General features: G+C 39.0%; 1 protein-coding gene and 1 long non-coding RNA gene across 2 annotated transcripts in view; one reads left to right on the top strand and one right to left on the bottom strand.

The window, feature by feature from the left end:
• The window catches only part of LOC128415653 (uncharacterized), a 48,130-nt gene that overhangs the window by 13,310 nt on the left and 14,789 nt on the right, over window positions 1–20,031 (top strand). The window lies entirely within an intron of this gene.
• LEPR (leptin receptor) overlaps window positions 1,163–20,031 on the bottom strand; it is a 62,996-nt gene continuing 44,127 nt past the window's right edge. The window contains exons 10-19 of the mRNA XM_053392126.1: window positions 16,676–16,875; window positions 14,405–14,553; window positions 12,897–13,056; window positions 12,695–12,777; window positions 11,374–11,590; window positions 10,724–10,906; window positions 9,975–10,070; window positions 9,378–9,480; window positions 6,815–6,890; window positions 1,163–5,776 (exon numbers count right to left, since the gene is read on the bottom strand). Coding sequence (XP_053248101.1) covers window positions 5,759–5,776; window positions 6,815–6,890; window positions 9,378–9,480; window positions 9,975–10,070; window positions 10,724–10,906; window positions 11,374–11,590; window positions 12,695–12,777; window positions 12,897–13,056; window positions 14,405–14,553; window positions 16,676–16,875 — 1,285 coding nt within the window. The 3' untranslated portion in view covers window positions 1,163–5,758. The remainder of the gene's footprint in view (window positions 5,777–6,814; window positions 6,891–9,377; window positions 9,481–9,974; window positions 10,071–10,723; window positions 10,907–11,373; window positions 11,591–12,694; window positions 12,778–12,896; window positions 13,057–14,404; window positions 14,554–16,675; window positions 16,876–20,031) is intronic.

The following is a 20,031-nucleotide window of genomic DNA, read 5'->3' on the forward strand; positions in this document are numbered from 1 at the left end:
GAAAGGATTTGTTCCTTTTGAATTTAGTAAGGCCACTATGGCATCCAAAAGAATTGGATTCAGCCACATTTCACATAAAAGTTACAATGGAATTATCCACCAGGGGGAGGGCAGCAAACACATTTTGCCAGGTACCTAATGCTGTTTGGTTGTTGTACCTGGAGAAAATGCAATATTCTTGCAACAGAAGCGCAACGTTGAATAAAATATGTGGGCTATGAGTTAAAAAATAAATAAATATGGGCCTGTTCATTGCGCAAAATGCGAATCTCGAGGAGAGAAAAAAGGCCTTAATCAAGAGAACATCAAGAGTACACTTCAATAGGTGGCAGCTTAGACTTTACCACTGGATGTCTCATGCAATTTAATTGTCGTTGTCTGGAACTGTGGCATGTATGGTATGAAAGCTTGAACAGGGGTTTCACACTTGTTGATCAAGGGATTTAGATCACTGGTTATATCTTGAGGAAACTTCATGCCTCCAACTAGAGCATTGGTGTGAAAGTGACAAACCCCATTTGAACTTTCTGTTAAAAAGATGTCATTTTCACTTTTGAGTGAGCTCATTCCTAAGTAGAACATGCTTCTCTTTGGACTGTGTTCCTCACTGAAAGTTCTATCCTGCTCTGAAGGTTCTGAGAAGCCCTCAGATGAAACAACAGAAAGAGAGAGCTTTTGAGGGGACACGTGTTCATCGCAATCAGGCAATAGCAGAAATGATTGATTTCCCACTGCCCAAGAACCGCCAGAGAAAGATGTTGGAACTAAGGAATCATGGCCTAGAAAACCTCTTACAAAAGAACTGCTTAGATCCTTTGGTGGCTCATAAAGCCCACTTGACATGGAGTTGGTTAAAATAGTCGCATATTTTATATTAGATTGTCCTGTCATTCCGCCACGGGTTTCAGCATCATGGACATTCTCAGAGAGACTATCACTATTGAAATGGCCACTAGAGCAAGCTGAGTCATGCTCCAAGTCTTGTGTGGTTGCAAACAGAGAGTCAATAGCTAGTAAGTCTTGTTTGTCTTCGTCTTTCATTGCTTTCTCAATACTGATATCTTCCAACACTATTTCTGACTCCAGAAGAAGAGGACCAAATGACAGTGCTTCAGGATGCTTGAGAAAGAGATGTTCAGAGGTTTCAGGCTAGAAGACAAGATACATTTTAATGCTCATTTATTAATTAATGACTTGAAATGAACAGAAAAGAAAGGTGGGGAAAAGGAAATACATTAAACACTTCAATTTTATTATTCTTAATTTGGCACAACTTTAAAAGCCTGATGAATGTAATGGCATTCACATTTCATGAAGTTGTATGCTTTATTTTAAGTAGCGTGCATAAGCATTATAACAAAAGAGATTAGTGCCAGAAATTTGTAACACATTTACATTTATGATACCATTGGAGTTTGGGTAATACTGAAGGTTCCATTTCAGGTCAGTCTCTGATGAGCTTATATAACAAAGGGAAACATAATTGTTCTGAACCAGATTTTCATTCTTGTCAATGAAGAGAAAGTATGCATGCATTACATTGGCAGTGCTGAAGCCCTGAGTCTTGCTCCCTATTTATGCCTTTGGAGTAGACTGGTAGGAAAAAGTTCCTACCCATTTCCACTTCGAAGGACTGGGCTATAGTGCACTTTGGCAGCAAACTGGTTCATACAACTAGCACAATGAGCACCCACCCACTTCAGGGAAAAGGGCCTCAAAATTTGTTAAAGCAATTGCTCTGAGCCAGTTTTTCATTCATGTTATTTAGGAGGAATTATGAGAATAATGGGGAGGGCAAAGTTTTGCAGCACTTAAAACCCACAAGTTGACAAGTAAAATTGGCTGTGGTCAACAATTACAGTCTCTGTAAATTATTAAAGTCCACCCAAAGCCATCCAGCCTGGGTAATTAAGGTTCACAAGTTTTATAGCCTATAGTATATGGAAGAAATGATGTGGTCTATCTGCACCCCTTACTTCTCCAATCCAGTAGAAATAATGATGGATATACGTGTCATTGGTACAAGTGTTTATCAAGAGCAGCCAGTCCTTATCAACTTCAAGAATTTAGTCAAGTGCCATACCTAACAGGCTACTGTATCCGTGATATCTGGTCAAGTTGCTCCCTACTCTGAAGAGAAGTTTTCTGGTATCTGTTAAGTCTGCATGGGGAATTATTCTGGCTTCTTGAAAAATCAAAACCGTTTCCTGCAAATTTATATCCAGTGATACTAAACCCATACTCCAATCAGATATTGATTAAAATATAATGCCATTTTGCTTCCTTCCTACCTACTAGCTACCCAGGGCTAGTTCTAGAGTCATGGGAGAAGGCTATGCATTCCAGTTGCAAAGCTTCTCCTCTTATCCTGCTCATGTAGGCAGTTTTTATAAGCCCAACAGAGAAGAAACTAAAGAAAAGTGGCTTATAAATCTATATGACTATCAAAATACAAAAAATTGCAGTAGCTAAAATAGGAGAAGAGAGACTGCTTATATAACACAGGGGTCCCTTGGGTGCTATAGATATTTTCTGTACAGAGAGACATATGAGGCTCCCACAGATCACACAGTGATAGGGCTTGAGTCTACCACTACAGCTTTCTAATGCAGCTCTCTGATACTTGACCTACAGAGTCAAATCAAGGACACAGATTGCATAAATCAAATAAGCCACATGTTAGCATGAATGAATATGAATTAGAATATGAATTAATATGAGTTAATATGAGTTAGATGTTGTAGGTACTGTTTCCTGGAAAAAAACACCCCACAATGCTACAATGATAAAATAGTAAATGCAGAGTAAATTGCTTAAGCATTTGGCTGTTAAATATTTGCTCTTGAATATATGCATCAAATGGGAGTGCCAGGAAAACATTTTTACAGCAATTTAAGCCTGTGAAAAGTAACACGAAGGGAGCATTCATAACTTCAGTAGCTGTCATATAAAATTTAGTTTGGATTCAACTGCAAGATAATGAAAGAGTGCAAAATATAGTCACTTAAAGTCCTAGATGCAATTTATTTGTATTCACGATATGAAAAAGTGATCCCACTGACTTCACTGGGGAAACTGTAACTTGGTAGTTTTGAAGGATTGGAGTGTGGCTGCAAAAAATAATGACTTTTCAATATTCTGTAGACATGAGATTGTCTGAAACATTAGTCCTACTCAAGAGTAGACCAACTAAGGTTAATGAAGATGACTAATTTAATTTTTACTCCATGCCCTTTGTTTATGTTGCGTTTTTCTTTTGTAGAAAATCTCAATTACATTTTGGTATTTCTATGTTACCTTAGGGCATCCTTTCTGGTGTGGGCAGAATCTTATTTCTCTGTCTTCCCTCTCTTCCTGCTCCCTATCCCCAGCTCCCCATGCCTAAGTAATTAAGAATGGCTGGATGGTAGGTGTTCAAATACCTCCTGTCCCCTGCAGTACCCTGGTGTGATGCCTGTGTTCTCACCTCTGCATGCATTTCAAGAGGTGAAAGTAGAAAAAGGCCTCCATTGAGCCATAGGTACAATGCCCTGTACACAAGTGCTATACTTACACTAGGAAGTATAGCCCCCTTAGTGTTTCCAATAATAAACTTTTTGTTCAAACATGTTTAATATTTTTAGGAGCTTCTTCTAAAACTGAACTTCTACACCAAGTGCACTGAGGTAAACAGAAATTGGAGGGAGGGCATGGAAAATCCTGTTGCTTTCAGAACTCATCCTTCTGTTACATATATTGACATTGCTTTTTTAAATGCTAATACTCTATTGATATAGTCAAGTAAATACAATAAAGAAAGAAAAATGAGTTTAATAGACTAACTAGAAACTGTAATATGCATAACCACAGAGGACCCAGTCAGGGAATTAAGAAGGTTTTAAGAATTATGTTCATTTCAAAGGCAATTTGGAGATGTATACATCTATGAAATGAAATTAAAGTGGAGTAGATGTGCATAGCTAAACAAACAAGTGGGATTCTCCATATATCTTGTTGTGTGACATTCAGTACTCTGATGGACATGAACAGAAATCACATGTACTTCCGTAATAGTGTTGTCAGGCATCTCTTGTCTTTAAGAAAAGTCTCTTCATACAAAGAAGATCACAGAGCCATAGAATCTAATAGCTTCTCATTAACACAAAGCTCCAGAGTGCTCTATTTTGAAGGATTTTTATCTGGAAGTTCAGTTTCTAAGGAAGTTCCTATTTCATATTCCAACTGATAACCTCAAAGACAGTCGAAAGTTTAAAAGCCATAATGTCAGAGTAATTGGTTACTTTTCTTACTAATCAAACTAAGGAGAGAGGGTTTCTTCCTGAATAAAACTGTTTGAGATGTGGTTACTTATTCATGACAGTCTCTTCTTGCTTCCTGTTCAATTTATAGGAAATATTAGAGTAACTGGGAAGAGTTCAGGGCTGTGCCTCTACTGACTATGCTACTCAGCTACAGTGGTACATCTAGTTACAAACTTAATTCGTTCCGGAGGTCCGTTCTTAACCTGAAACTGTTCTTAACTAGAGGCGTGCTTTTGCTAATGGGGCCTCTTGCTGCTGCTTCACCGCTGGCACATGATTTCCATTCTCATCGTGGGGCAAAGTTCTCAACTTGAAGTAACTTCCAGGTTAGCAGAGTTTGTAACCTTAAGCATTTGTAACCTGAGGCGTTTGTAACTCGAGGTACCACTGTACATACGTAGAGCTCTATTGAAGCCACAGAATAATCACGTTCTAGGTGGTCAAAACACTCAGCAGCACATATTGTGAAGTGTCGGTTCAACTAGCAAAGCATTTTAAAAGACCATTTATAAATAAATGGAAATATGGCAGAAAGATTGATGTTTCTAAGGCCATGGCATTCTGGACTCCTATTGCTATTGTTGTAAACCAAGGATGGGAAATATCAGGCTTAAATGCAAAATCAGGTTCCCTTCCCATTACACCACCCCTCATTTAGTCAGCCATATACTACTGATGTTCTCTCTATGCATTCATGTCAGTTAAGGCTGGTTAACAGGAGTCTTGGGGAGTAAAGTGAGAATAGCATGGCACACATTGGTTGCATTCACACATTATGCTCACTTACAGTTGATTAAGGAACAAGCCAAGCATCTTCTTGAGCTCATATGCTCCTGTGTGGCAGAAGTTTCCATTTTGCTTCACCAGACGGATGCCAGCAAACAGCAACAGTTTGCCATATCATTCAGTTATGGACTTGTCATCAACATTAACTATGGTTAGTTTAAACAAGCCTGCTTCAGAAACTGCAGTTTGAAGTAAGTTTGTTTGTAACTAAACTTAGCCCATGTTAACCAAAGTTGCTGGTCTGGATGACATGACAAACTGCAATAAACAAAAAGCTGAGCTAAAGGTGTCCAAACTCCTCCTCCCAGCCAAGCAAAAGAAAGAAAGGGATGAGGGTTGCTCTCAAGTGTAGGCTTGTTCCCATGTTATTAAATCATAATGTAGCATGTCCTCCTAACTTCTATCTTGTTATGTATGCTCCCTTTAAAACCAGCAAACCCTTTACGTGGTCTGAAATATAGAAAGTGTTCTCAAAATTGTATACCAGTAGTGCAACTTTTGAACAAAATCATTTCCAGCACTATTATGTATGAACAAAATCAGCAGAATAATGAAATGATATGTAAGTAATTCTGTCTTCTGAATTCAAATAGATAATTCTTCTAACAACTCTGTATAGGAAGTCTGGGAGCTGTCACATTGGTTCAGCGGGCAGTGATCATGATTAGACTTCAAAGAATGTCCATTCTCTGTTTAAATGAAATGAAATAAAATTAACAATAAAGATGAGAAAATAAATATTTCACAGGGAATGAAAACTGAAATAACTTATAATGGGGGAAAAACCTAATAAGCAAGCATTCTCCTTGATCATTAGGATATTTCTTGTGCCCATCTCAATTTTTAATATAACATTTGTGATTCCAAGGTAAAATTATCTAATGGTAAACATTGTCATTTAAGCTACAACAGCTGCACTAGCAGAGTCCAGTTTACCAATAAATGCACCAAAATCCTATAGAAATGTACCCATTCACTATGGGAATACACCTGCTTTGCATTCAGAAGGTCCTAGGTTGAATCTTGGCATTTCCCAGTAGGATTTGGAAAGGTTACTGTGAAAACCCTGGAAAGCTCCTACCAGTTAGTGTAAAATAGCCTTCCCCAACCTAGTGCCCTCTAGATGTTGTTGGACTCCTATCATTCCCAACCATGGCCTATGCTGGCTGGGGCTGATGGGATATTGAGTTGAACAACATCTGAAAGGGAACCAAGCTGGGGGAAGTTAGATACTGAGTGAAATGGTCTGACTCATTCTAAGAGCTTCCTATGCACCAACTGCATGCAGAATATTCTCTTCACATGGGCTACCTTATTATATTCAAAAGAGAGAGGAGAGCCATGCACATATTTCTGTGAGCATGAGAGGTTGCTTCTTGTGATGAAGTGAAAGCCTTGAAGGAGAACAGTTTTCCATACACTAGAGTCTCCAGTTCACATAAAAGATCCCTGGATTAGGGCATTTTTTTGTTGGATGTGTACCTGTGGAACCCATGTTGAATCCAATTTCATCAATTTAATAGTAGGCATTGGCTTTCATTTCCAGAAAGCCCCGTTCATTCTAGTATTTAAGTTTGCGTGAGAGTAGCAGGCACATGATTAAGTTTCATTTCTTTATTCATGGCCATTATTTACAGGGTTGTTAAAAAACTTGATGAGTAAATAAGTTAGTTAAAAGCAAATAAAGCTCACAAATCACTGAAATGTATTTAAGTGGGAATCCATACCTTTTGGAAGTTAACTCCCTGTGCCCAAGAGCAATTCTTGGGGTTTGGAACATCATCCCAGAATAATTTCTTCATTCTGAAATATGCCGATAAGATATTGATTTGGCACAGTGAAGGGTATAATCACTTTTCACTCTGAATACGTATTTCACAAATAAAGATTTATTCTTTTTAGAAGCCATCTTGAAACCAATAGCACCTACAGATGCTTTAAAAATGTCAACTGAATTTAAAAATTACCTAATTTCGAGGACTTCCGGGTCAGCGCCATCGATGAATGGCGGAGTTCCTCCGACCGGAGGAACGGGCTCCGTGGAAATTGGGTCTTCCCGCCACGGCGAAGGCGGGGACCCGCTAGAAATCCCAGGTGGAGGAGCCTGGGAACGTGGGGTTCGGCAGAGCACCAAGAGCGCCTCCCCTACTCGCAGGGAAACCCCCTCTTTGGGGCTCTGGAGCGAAGTGGGGTGAGCAGCGCGGTGCAGCGAACCGATTGCTACTTTCACGGAGGGAAGCCGCACAGCCATCGCCGGAGAGCGCTGACTTTTTCCTGATGACAATTGGACTCTAAACAAAGTATCCGTGAGTAAAAACGGAAAATTGGATTAAGAAATTTGTGAATTAGGCTCCGAAGCGGGAAGGTTTAAACAGGAAGTCCGCCTTCCGCTTTTTGTAAACAGCCTGAAGCAAAAACCTTGCAATCTAATAGCCTGGAAAGTTGTCTTAAAGATTGAAATTTCCTGCATCTACTACCAATAAAACCCCCTTGGAAGCAGGAGAAAAGGGGGGTGGAATTTGACTGTTTAAGCCTGCAGGAGAGAGAGTAAAGGAATATAAGTTTCCATCGTCCCAAACCTGGGAACGGGGTGTCAGGACAGAAATCGTTGGAGACGTCCATTGATTAAAAGTGGAGCACTTTGACAGATAGTCAAAAAAAAAGAGAAACAAACTAACTTCAACGCTGCTTTCTGCATTTCTGCATTTCAAAGAAACAAAGTATTTGAAAATCGAAAGTAATTTTCCTTTGTTGGATACGTTTTTAAAGATGGATACAATTAGAAATTGTGTCCCCTAGAGGGAGCCTGTCAGTTTGCTGTTGCAGTTTATTCGGAGACTTCACAGCTGCGAGATTGAGATCGTGGGACCAGTCGTTTGACCTTGAACAGAAATGTGCTGGGAGGAAGTTTTGGTGTCTGCCCTTGACAGGACAAATGCATTGCTGGAGCAGTTGCATGAGAAGATGAACTTGATGAATGAAAAGTTGGACTTGATGACTGCTGTAGCCAGTGAATATGATTTAACAGGAATCAAGGATAAAGAAACTATACAGAGACCAATTCAGGAAACTTGTTCGACAGGGCAAGTCTAAGGGCAGATGAAGACGGAAGAGGTTGCGACTGCACCCCAAGCAACACAAATGGTGAGACCCAAAGTCCTGCAGGAGCAAAAGCCGCTGCTTTGGAAGATTGAACTTGGAGTGTGGCTGGAAGCGTTTGGAGTCAAGGAAGCTCTTAATTCTGGTGGGACTATGAAACAGGTTGACAATTATCTTTTGGATAACTACTTTTTGGATTACAATGACGATGATGGGGAGTGGGACTGCGGGGAATGGGCTAGTTTGATGAAGGAAAATGGAGATTATTACCGGCTGGAATTCCCCAGAGACCCACTCCCCAAGGAGAAAGGAAAGAAACTACGAAAGAAACCAACAAAAGACAAAGAAGAGCGTAAGCACAAACAAGAACAAGAAAATTTGCAGAAGGGGCATAGAAGAGACTTAAGGGCCTTGGACATAAGATCACCAGATTGATGGACTGAATGCAATGGTTAGAAAGGACTGACATAACCCGAGACCAGGAAGAAGGGACGTTGGATAAAAACTAGAGAAAAAGAAAAAGTCTATAAAAAGAAAAATTTCTTTCTATTTTTGGAATTAGTGTAACACTAATGAAATATCAGGGATTATGCTGGAATGGAACCAATTGGCTTTAGTAAAAAGGATTTAAGGAGTTATGTAGAAATATGGTTTAAAATTTGAATTTTAAGATTTTTAAGGCAAGATAAGGTTAAAGAAATTAATGTAAATTGAACAATAGAATATAGCAAAAGATGGAAAGGATATGTTGAGTTAATAAATAAGATAGACTGTTAAGATAAATTATTTAAACAAAAATTGAGAAATATGGTAAGAATTTGCTGAAACAACGAATTAAGCTAGAATACAAAGAGGGAGGTGTGAGGAGGTCCAAGAAACAAGCAAATGAAAAGATGCAATATGGGATTTGTATTCTTTTTTCTTGTTTTTTCTTCTTGTATTTTCTTTTTGATATATTTTTCTGTTGTATTTTTCTGTTCTTTTTTTTCATACTAATGTATTTTTGAAACTTTGAATAAATATCACAGTGGGACACTTGCGGGAGCTCAGGTAAGCGCCACTGTTGTCGTCGTCCCCCGCCCCTGCTGTCTGCTACTGGAAATTGCCTTTCCAGGGATTAATCTATAACACCTTTCAAATTATTCATCTCAATCTAAACTTGCGAACAGATTCAATACAGGAAAGGTTTACCTTTGGTGCAAGATCAAAAGACCTCCAAGCAGCAAAACGGAGCATGAAATAACTAGGGGTAGAATCACATAGAAGTTCACATCATTCTGTTTTTCAATTCCAGCTGAAAATAAGACCCAGCAGTTTAAAACAGCTATCACTACAGAGAATATTTACAATGTAATCCTACAGAATGAACCTTACTCCCAATTAAGTGACCATAAGATTGCAGACTTGGTTGTTTGCATCAGCTCGCACAGCTGAACTTGATTTGTTATTCCATAAAGTTAAATGAGACTTGGATATATAGAGTTGTATCCAATGTTGTGTGAGTGGCATTCTGCTCATGCAATGGGACTTTCCCTTTCTCTTCTCTTGAAACCATGCAATTAAGTAAAAATAATGAAATGCTCATGTATGCTTTAAGTAGAGAGATTGGAATTGCTTACAGATCATTAAGATTATTCATTTAAAAATTATTGAATTTTCCTGGCATAATCAAGACTCGAGATGTGCCATGCCATTCCCAACGTATTATCTGATTTTTTTTCTCATTAAAAGTTAGAGCAAGAAATCTTGGTCTGAAGGAAAAGTCTACTAAAAATGCCAGTTGCTCACCTTTGGAGAATCCATATGTCACTGTGGGCTTTGTTACTCCTTCAGGAATTATTGGGAACAAACTAAATTTGTATTTCTCAATAAGAATGAAATTATCTGGAACAAAGACAACATAGCACATTTTTAATTTGGGCATACTAAAACTTCTTAACAATTCCTAATCTATAAAATCCGTAAAACAGTGTGGGCCTTGCAAACTGAAAGATGAGCATCTCTCTTGATTTCTATCATTAGGGTTAATGTGTTCCTTCATATGTTCCTCCCATCCAGCAAGTCCATTGTTTAGGCATAGTGGGAGCAGTTACCCAACAACATCTGCAGGGCCATGGGTTCTCCATCCCTGCTTTACAGCCTTTAGAAATTAGGAAAGAATAAAAAGTCACTACACATAACAACCCTCTGTAACTGTTCATCTCACACAGAGACCATTCAGTTACTGTTTATCAGTCTTGTCTTAAGAAGGATAATCCACAATAAATTTCAGAGATGAGCTGGGAAACACCATTTCTAACAGAGCAAATTGCACTATAAGAAACCAAGTATACCATTTATCACAGGGAAAGGAAAGGAAACCTGTACGCCAATGTTAAATAAAAGGCTATTGTGGAGACCTTTTGGAATTTATGTTAAATGTACAATAGTTGCTAGCCTCTACAGTTTTGCAGTAAATCTTTATCTATAATCAAATACTGGTGGGAAGATATTGAAACACAAGAGAAGCTGTAATAGATTTTTAAGTACAAACTCACCAAAAATGTGGTACTTCCTAACATTTGAGGGAATCATAATCCATTTAATCTGCTCTTCTTCGTTTAAGTTTATCCATTCAATTACAAAAGATGTAATTATATAAGCCACAGGCGAAAGTGTCCAGGACACAATGACACAACTGCTGTTCACTGGGTAGGCACTGAGAGACTTCACAATGTTTACTGACAAAACAGGAAAACAGCATGTTGGTCATCAGGTACATTATCCCTTACAAATTAGGAGAGAACTCATCAGATGCTACAGAGAAGAGTGAAGTATATTTCAACTGCTGCTTTTAGCCTGCAGGTTAAAAATTTGGAAAAGCTCACAAGAAAAGAAACTGGAGCACCATGAAGATCCTTCTTTTTTAGGCATGTGGATGCACATGATGAAAGTTGCATTCCCCACCCCCAACCCAAATTCCTGCCCAGATGGCAGGAACTATGTGGCCTAGCTTTCCCTGCCTCCTAATTTTCTGCTAGCAGCAGAAACTCATATGATTAAATAGGTAGAAGAGCAATAACATGGCCTTACCACTCAAATAATTACTTGTCTAAACATGAACACATTACAAAATGAGAACGGTTTATTATAAACTAGATTACTGAATTAACAATACTTGAAGCTATCAAAAAAAAATTTTTTTTACCTGTGCTGATTTGTTGTGATAGAGTTAAAACGCAATTGACTGAGGAAGTTCCAATTGAGTTGACAGCTAGAACCTTAATGGCATGTACATCCTCCGTCCATGAAAATGTGTAGGCAGTATCATTTTCTACATAGTCAGACCAAGTAATGTTTTCTGAAGTATTATGCTCAACCACATAGTCTAGCACACTGCATAAGGAAAGATTCTTCATCAGTGGCTGTAAGAAAAATTCAGATACATTAGGCAGTTCAATTGTGGATTGAGGCTGGTTTGGGCAGAGGTGTATGTTTTTTTAAGGAGCAATTGAGGGTTGGTATCTCATTTTTATGTTAGCAAGACTAAAAGCTACAGTTTATAATAATTACCATGCATCTGTCCATAACTGCCTATAACAGTCCACCTTCGATTACTTCTATATACCAATAAATATAAATTAAAATATTTAACACAGTTTGCCGGACAAGCAATGTTGGGTTTAAAATAATCAAACTTAGGTTTTATAGTATGAAGTGTAGTGTAGCACAAAGAGAAGTATTTGGGTTTTTAATTGGTGAAATAAATTTTACATAAGAAACCTGATTTTAAACAGCGTTTTCCTTTGTGAATTAATGCTTGTCATTCAGAATCAGACACCTACCAAATCATCCTCCTTTCTTCCTATTTGATAAGTGATGTTAACAAATATGAGTGACCTGTGAATTGTTAAGGGAATGTCTGACATCCTGGCAGGCTGCGCAGTAAGGGTGCTTGAAATGCTATTAACTTAATTCAATTTCCCCTTTTGAAAAATAATCTATGAATAGTTCTTACTTGCCAGGCCCCTGCTAGCTTTGACCAACAGGAATTGGACCATGTCCAAAAACAGATTCTCTCATTCTTCATGAGAAAATGTTTCTGTTTATTAAAAAGGTGGCACTTGGAGATTCAATAGGCTCTTTTCTTTGTTAGAGATCTTTTTCCTGTGCCTAATGGGAAACTTTCTGTCAGCCTAGAGTGGCGGGTCATCATCATGGGATGATCTTCATGGTAAGCTCTGACGTACAAGCCTAATTAGACAGACAACAATCCTAATTTGGCTTGCAAGGCCATTTTCTCCAAGCCATTACCACCTGCCCCACACCAAACATCATATTCTGATCTGTCACAGAGCTCTATTGTAAACCTATGTTTCACTGGTTTTGCTAACAGAAATTACCAGTGTCTTAGGTCTGGTATCCTTCAAAGCCAGCCAACACCCACAATATATATCATGAACATCGCACAAAAAAACAAACCTGAAATAGATTTCAAATATCTCATTTACCCTCCTCCATTGATTTACCTTCCAAAAAAGAGTAACATTTTTCTGGTTCCTTATTGAATTTTCATTAATGGTTCTCCAGAATTCAGGTCCTCTCAAGGGAGCTGAGGGGGGGAAAGTACAGTAAGAAGCAAACAACAGCCTATCTGGTTATAAATCTAGTAAAAAACAAAAAACACCAACCCCAACAAACTGAAAGCATACAGGTAAGACACTGACTGACCTTTGATATCCTTAACAACTGTATAGGCGGGTCTGCTCCAATCACTCCAGTAGCCCACTCCATCAATCACACTGCAGCGCACCTGAACGACGTATACTGCGCAGGGATCCTGCACCTTTGCGCTGGCAGAGCTAACTAATGGATCAGAAATCTCATGCACCTGCAACAAAAAAGGATGCTTAAACTAGTAACAAACAAAATCATTTCTGAGTGACAGGCCGAGATCTTCATCCAATTTGTAGGGGCCAAAGCACTCCCCAGTGCATTTTTCATTGTGCAAGTCACACATAAGCTGACCTCAAGAACAGTTCTCCCTGGACACTGTCACAAATTGTCACCTGTAAAATGTGCCCAAATTTCAGCCAGTTACCACTTTCCATTTTCCTTCTGCAAAAAACAAACAAAACTCTGCACCAGAAATGCAATGAATTTTGTCTTTTGTGTGTGTTTACTAAGCCAGCCAATGTTAACAGATTGGTGTAGTAAAACATCACATCATTTTTTCATAGACAAATAGGCAGAAGAAGGTCAAGAAAGGTCATGAAGTTTATGGGGTGTCAACAGATTGGCACAAACCATATTTGTCTAACCAAGGGCAAATTTCTAGCAGGAGTTAGAAAAACACCCCACAAAACTATTAGCACTGGTTCTCAGCTGTAATAAAGTTGTGGGTTTTTTTAAAAGAAAGATTACAATATTTTCATTACATTTTACTTTAAAATATAGTTTTATGTTTGTAATTGTTCGTAATTGAAAATAACCCATCATATAGTGGAAATCTCATTGGCATGGAAAATACACCCCAATTTCCCCCTCCCTCACACACAATGGATGAAAGTTAATCTACTGAAGATAGGCATGTCACAAATGTTTATTTTGCTAGACAAACCAAATGCTGGAATCCACACATTTTTACAAACTAGCAGCAAAACGCCATTGCACCCTTGCATCTCATGATGCACAGGCTAATTTAGATTAAGTGTGGCCAGTAGGAAGTGATATAAATAGAATAGAATGTAAACTGTTTTTATATGCAACGACGGCAGCAAGAATATTATTGGCACAAAAATGGAAGCAAGAAGAATTACCGACGAAAGAAGAATGGAGGATGAAATTAATGGACTATGCAGAATTAGACAAACTAACAGGAAGGATTCGAAATCTGTGGGACCAGAAATTCACAGAAGACTGGTGTAAATTTACAGACTATTTGAAAAGTAATAGTGATGATCAAACTACGTTTGTAGGTTTGCAAGAAGTTTTGTGAGGTGAATTATTGGAACTATTGCAAAAATGGATAAAGGGGAGGATGATTAGTTAAGATAAAGGCAATAATGAATTTAAGAGATGCATAAGAAGTGGTCAAAACGGGGGATCATCAGAGGTGCTGATGGGAGTCCATAAAAAGACTGTACAAGTGGTGAAGTTTTGTGGTATGTATTATAATTCATATGTTAAAATTAATAAAAAATATTATATATATATATAAAGATTAAGTGTGGCCATACCTCCCAGGCAATTTCTGTTCCGTTAACAGCATACCGAATCTGAAACTGGAGATCATTCTTTGGAAGTTCTGGGTTTTTCCAGCTCACATTCAGCAGTCCTGCTTCCCCTGTAATTTCTGCTCTGACACTGGAGGGAGAAAACGGCTTCACTAGAAAGTTAAACAAAATAAATTTGACTGGTTTATGAGGTCTCTAATAGAATCCTATAAAGCTGTGTGTCAGTTCTTCCTTACCATACTGGCATTAGAGCAATGTATTTTTTTAATATTCATTATAGCTGTATCCTGTCTTCTTAACAATTCATTTATTACATTTTGTTAAAAATATTTATAGCTTGACCATCATCTATACACTGGGTACCCAAAATGGTGACCTACAAGTGTTGTTGGACTCCAGCTCTCATCATCCTTAGGCGGCAAGGCCTGTGATCAGGGATGGTGTCAGAGTGGTCCATAAACATCTGAAGGACACCATGTTGGCTCATTCTGATGCCAGCTTGCTATACAGGGACATGGAACAAAGTGGGACAGGCCAAAATAATGCAGCAAAGCAAATAACATAGAAAGAAACAGGGACAGCCAAATCAGCAGATTACTTCAACAATCACAAGTATAAGACATTAAGATGCCTGGGTAGATAGATAACTAGGAGCCAATAATTAGTGCAACACTGGCACCAGTTATGCTTCCATGAGGAGAACATTCCGCAGCTGTGGTGCCATCACAAAAGAGAGGCTGTCTTCCTCACCACAACATTAATAACTTACACCGGCAATGGAAGATAGAAAAGAGCCTCCTCTGAAGACCTTAAGAGAGCCTGATGTAGGGATGGCTGATGTATGAGGAGAGGCACTCCTTCATGCAAGAACTGTTTTGTATGTACTTCAGTAATTTTGATATGTTTTTCAATACCAGTTTAAAAAAAGCAAGCACAAGGATGGCCGGGGTGTGGGTGTAAGAGAGAGAGAGAGAGAGAGAGAGAGAGAGAGAGAGAGAGAGATACAACGGGACTAAACTATGGTTTCAAGGGCTAAAATATACTGTGTGGCATTCAACTAAGTTTTACACAGAACAGATCCATTGAAACTAATGGACATAACTAAGTTAGGCCCATTCATTTCAGTGGGTCTCCTCTCAATAAAACAATCTTAATAAAACAATCTCAATCACAATAAAACAATCCACTGAAGCAGAAGTCTAAAATGTAAAAACACAGGGAGAATAAAAAGGTCTTCATTTGGTATCAAAAATATCTTAATATAGGTAGCAGGTGAGCCTCACTGTGGAGGGCATATTCCATAACTAGGGTGGTACCACCCCAGTTTAAAGCCATGAACACTTCATAGTAATAACAGCTTTTCTTTTCAAAATGTTCATAATTCTTTAAATTCTATTCCACATGCCATCTGAAATGTTGGGTATGATACTAAGCATATCATCACCAAGGAGCTGAGAATACATATGAACTGGGTGTAGTTTAGGGATATATGGCACTCCCTATGAATGTATATATTCAGTTGGAGACAAGTTATAACAGGGGAAAAGTAACAAGGAAGCGATGGAAAATGGAAAAGGAGATGAGGAATATTGAAAATTAAAGCCATTGTTGGAAATATCTTGTTATTGCATGCCGTGGTAGTTCATACACTTAATTTTCTTTCAGTTTTAATAAAACCAGCTGTCACTGGCTACCACACAAGCTCACCATCATTGACTGGATAATTTAAATACCATAAGAAAAACAAATGCTTAGAGAAGAGACCATAGTGTGTGTGTATGGGGTGGGGGAGATAAGGAACTGGAGGGAGAGGCACAAAGGCACTTATGCGAGAAGGAAGCATATTATAGCTCTGTAATTTACAGTTTTCAAATGAAAGTCTGAATTACTGTGGGGTAGCTGGGATTTTCCATATTATATGCATCTTGAAAGTGTGGCTAGGGCCCAAAATCCCCCCTCTTAAAAGCTATTGGTATACTACAAAAGTGAAAAGCTACTTTACAAACTACTTTTCCTTGGCAACATCGTTTGAAAGAAACCCCTAATGAATTGGATAGCATGCCCAAGTCCCTTGAGAAAGGCAATATACTGCAACCTGTGGGTACAAAAGCACCAGGGGGAATGGCCATAGCTCAGTGGTAGGTAGAGTCATCTACCCCTCATGCAGAAGGTCCCAGGCAGGCCCAGATTTAAGCAACTGGAGGCCCTGGGCTAGGAGACCTTGGGAGGCCCAAACTTATCAATGATCCATTCTCAGAAATTTTTTTCACTTACCTACTTCTTTTGGAAGGATACACACTGGTGGTGATGTCACTGTCCCCAGTGAGTGCTTAATCTCTATCCACATTGTGTATCCAGACAGGAGATAAAAAGGCTGAAAAATGCACTCGTAAGAATTATTCCTCTGTGAAGTGCATTCTTTTACCTCCGAATCAGAAGGCATACTTGGAGACTCGGTACAATACACATCACTCCTTAAAAAGACATGAAAACATTGTTTTCAGTTTAGCTATGAGATTATATGCATGTGGAGATTAACAATGCAAAACTGTCATTTGTATATGCTGTAAAAAAAAACTAATACAGATGAGAAAGCCCTCAAACACCATGTTTTTTACCCATCAATTTAACAATAATTGTTTTTAAGAATTTCTCTCTGCCTACTCAGCTGAAATGGACTAAATATCTCTTTCAGAATCAGTCATTTAAAAATGGTTCCCAAAACCAAAACAATCCCTGTGAACACTGAAAAGGGAATAACAACTCATACATAAAATTATTCTTTGCTGTTAAATTACCTTTTTCACCAACATATTTTTGCTTATGAAAGGTATCATGGTGCTAGATTTGCAAGCGGGACTGAATTCTCTTGCAAAACAGAAGGGCTTATCCAAGGGAAATTCTTGTGATATTTTGAATGCAAAATAGATGAAGCAAGTGAAGGTTTATATCTCCCCACTGGCTACCTATAACCACTTTCCATGGCGGGGGGCAGGGGGATGTTACAGCCTTCCAGGTCAGTGAATGGAACCTCAGAAAGGTAATGAGCTTATACTGACATTGCTGTGGGTTATTCTTTGCATTGAAATGGCACCCTCATATTAACATGCTTCAAGGCTTGGGCCTAGACTGAAGCCACTGCTATCCCCACCATGTTCTTTTACCTGTTCTCTGCATCACTGCCTTGTCCCACACTGCCTGAAGCCAGTGGTGCATTTAGGTAATTTTAATCTCCAGGTTTAATACTCTTACAGGGATCCCCTCTTCCGATGGTAATGTGTATTAATTCACTTTGAACTGCCTCATAGGGATTATGGGAACTGTAGTCCAACAACATCTGGTGGGTACCACATTGACTATCCCTTTGGTAAGTCTATTTGGATCTCAGTACCTCTCATTTTAGAAATTAAGCACCATTGAGCTGTAGTCTAAGGAACTAACAAACAAAACATTCAACCTGAGCAGGGCAAATTTTGCAGGAACACATCAGTTTGCAACCTTGGTCATTGTACCTTAGGCTAAGCAAGGCTGCTCTCCATTTCCATTTTAGGTCATGGCTACTCAAACAATCATTAAAAAAGGTTCTTAATGTACCTATTACAAGATAGATGTAAATGCACAAACTTTGTGACAGATCCATATCCATCTCGCAAGCAGACACCTGTACAAACGTTCCCTACATTAATGTTTTACATCACAGATGTGATTTGCCCCACTTGACCAAGCCAAGAGTTTGAAGTCTTTCTGAAATTAAGATGTGCCCAGCTCCTATTCAGTTTCACATTAGTCATTCAACAATGGGCAATGTATTAGCAATTTCACTAGAAAAAGAGCATGCCTTGCAGCTTTTTTAAGTCACTGGGAACCCTGCCACACGAAAAATAATAATAACAACTGGCTCTAATGTACATCTTGTTGGGAATATGAATGAATTATTCTAATACTGGCCTAAGAGCGTGTTGGAAAGCAGGGGTGGGTAATCTGGGGCCTTCCAGATGTTGTTGGACTTCAGTTCCCATCAGCTGAGCCAGCATGGTCAATGGTCAGGAATGATGGGAGCTGTAACCCATGAATACTTGGGGGATCCCAGGTTCCCCATTCCTGCTATAAAGAATCAAAACTACCAATTCTATCTGGAATCTCTCAAGGTAGATGGATAGCTCAAAATACAGATTCTTGAGTAATTTTTATAAAACATGAATCAGCTATACTATTCTCTTTGTACACTTTTTTGCAGGCTGTGGAAACTGGGGAAGAGACAAGTTTCTTAATTTCCTTCTTGCTCATTGGTAGCATATTTTCATTTGTGTGTGCACTCATGAACAAAAATTATTCAGGGCTATATGTTACCCTCAATTTTTAAATAAAACTTGTATTTATTTTTATAAAGCATTTCTCGCACACAGAATACTTCACAATCCTTTGTCTTATTCTTCTTCACAATTACTGTGAAGTAGGTAAATAATAATTTCATTTTGAAGGTGGGGAACTAAGGTTCTGAGAGAGCCTACCCAGAGATCCCACAGCCAAGCAGCTTTGAGCCAAATCTAATACTCCTTTCCCTGGCAGGAAACATCAGAATTGACATGTTACTGCTGCTGCTGCTGCTGCTGCTGCTGCTGCTACTACTAATTTGTACTCTGCCCATCTGGCTGGGTTGCCCCAACCACTCTGGCTGGCTTCTAGCATATATAAAACACAGTTATATAATTACTCATTTACTTAACATCTGAGGGCATTCCACGAGGTGGGTGCCACCACCGAGAAGGCCCCCTGCCTGGTTCCCTGTAGCTTCACTTCTTGCAGTGTGGGAACCGCCAGAAGGTTGTCAGTGCCAGATATCTGAGTCTGGGCTGAATGACATATGTATCCCTTCAATTCTAGGAGATGCTCAGATCTGGGTCTGCAACTGCAGAATAAACTTGAGAGTGAGTTAGGCTGAGAGGCTTTCCCAGATTTCCCATAAGAAGGGATTTGAATGGGTTTTCTCACATATGAGCCCAATACTCTTAAGTACTGCACCACACTGGTTCATTTGACAAATTCTCAGCTCATAACAAATGGTAACAGTATGCTAATTGCAGTGGATCTTTGTGAAATGTTAGCAACCTGGTGTTATAGCTTCATTAAATCAAGTCCAACAGTGTTGCCTCTCACATGCTTCCCAAGTACAGTATGTGTTTTTGGGGTGGAACACCACTGTAATTTGAGAAACGCCCAGTGAATGAATGACTAGGATATACAGTGGAACCTCTACTTATGGACATAATCAGTTCCAGAGGTCCATCCGTAAGTCAATCCGGTTGGTGGTAGAAGTGCCATTGTGCACAGGCGCATTTGGCGGCAGCACACTTCTGTGCATGGGCAAATTGCGGCAAACCAAGTATTTACTTCCGAGTTTGCCACAGTCGCAACTTGGATCAGGCCCAAGTAGAGGCAGTCATAAGTAGAGGTTCTACTATAAAGACACATTTGGCCTGCATTTTGACAGTACGCTTAGAAGTAGGAATGTAAACACTGCCACGTTTGTATTTTGATAGGCAGGTTTACCTGGCAGCTTCCCAGCTCACTATGCCATAGATTGTCACTGCTAAACGCCATGCTTTGTCTCCAAATGTACCACTGTTAAA

Source organism: Podarcis raffonei, chromosome 6, assembly GCF_027172205.1.
Source record: "Podarcis raffonei isolate rPodRaf1 chromosome 6, rPodRaf1.pri, whole genome shotgun sequence".
NCBI lineage: Eukaryota > Metazoa > Chordata > Lepidosauria > Squamata > Lacertidae > Podarcis > Podarcis raffonei.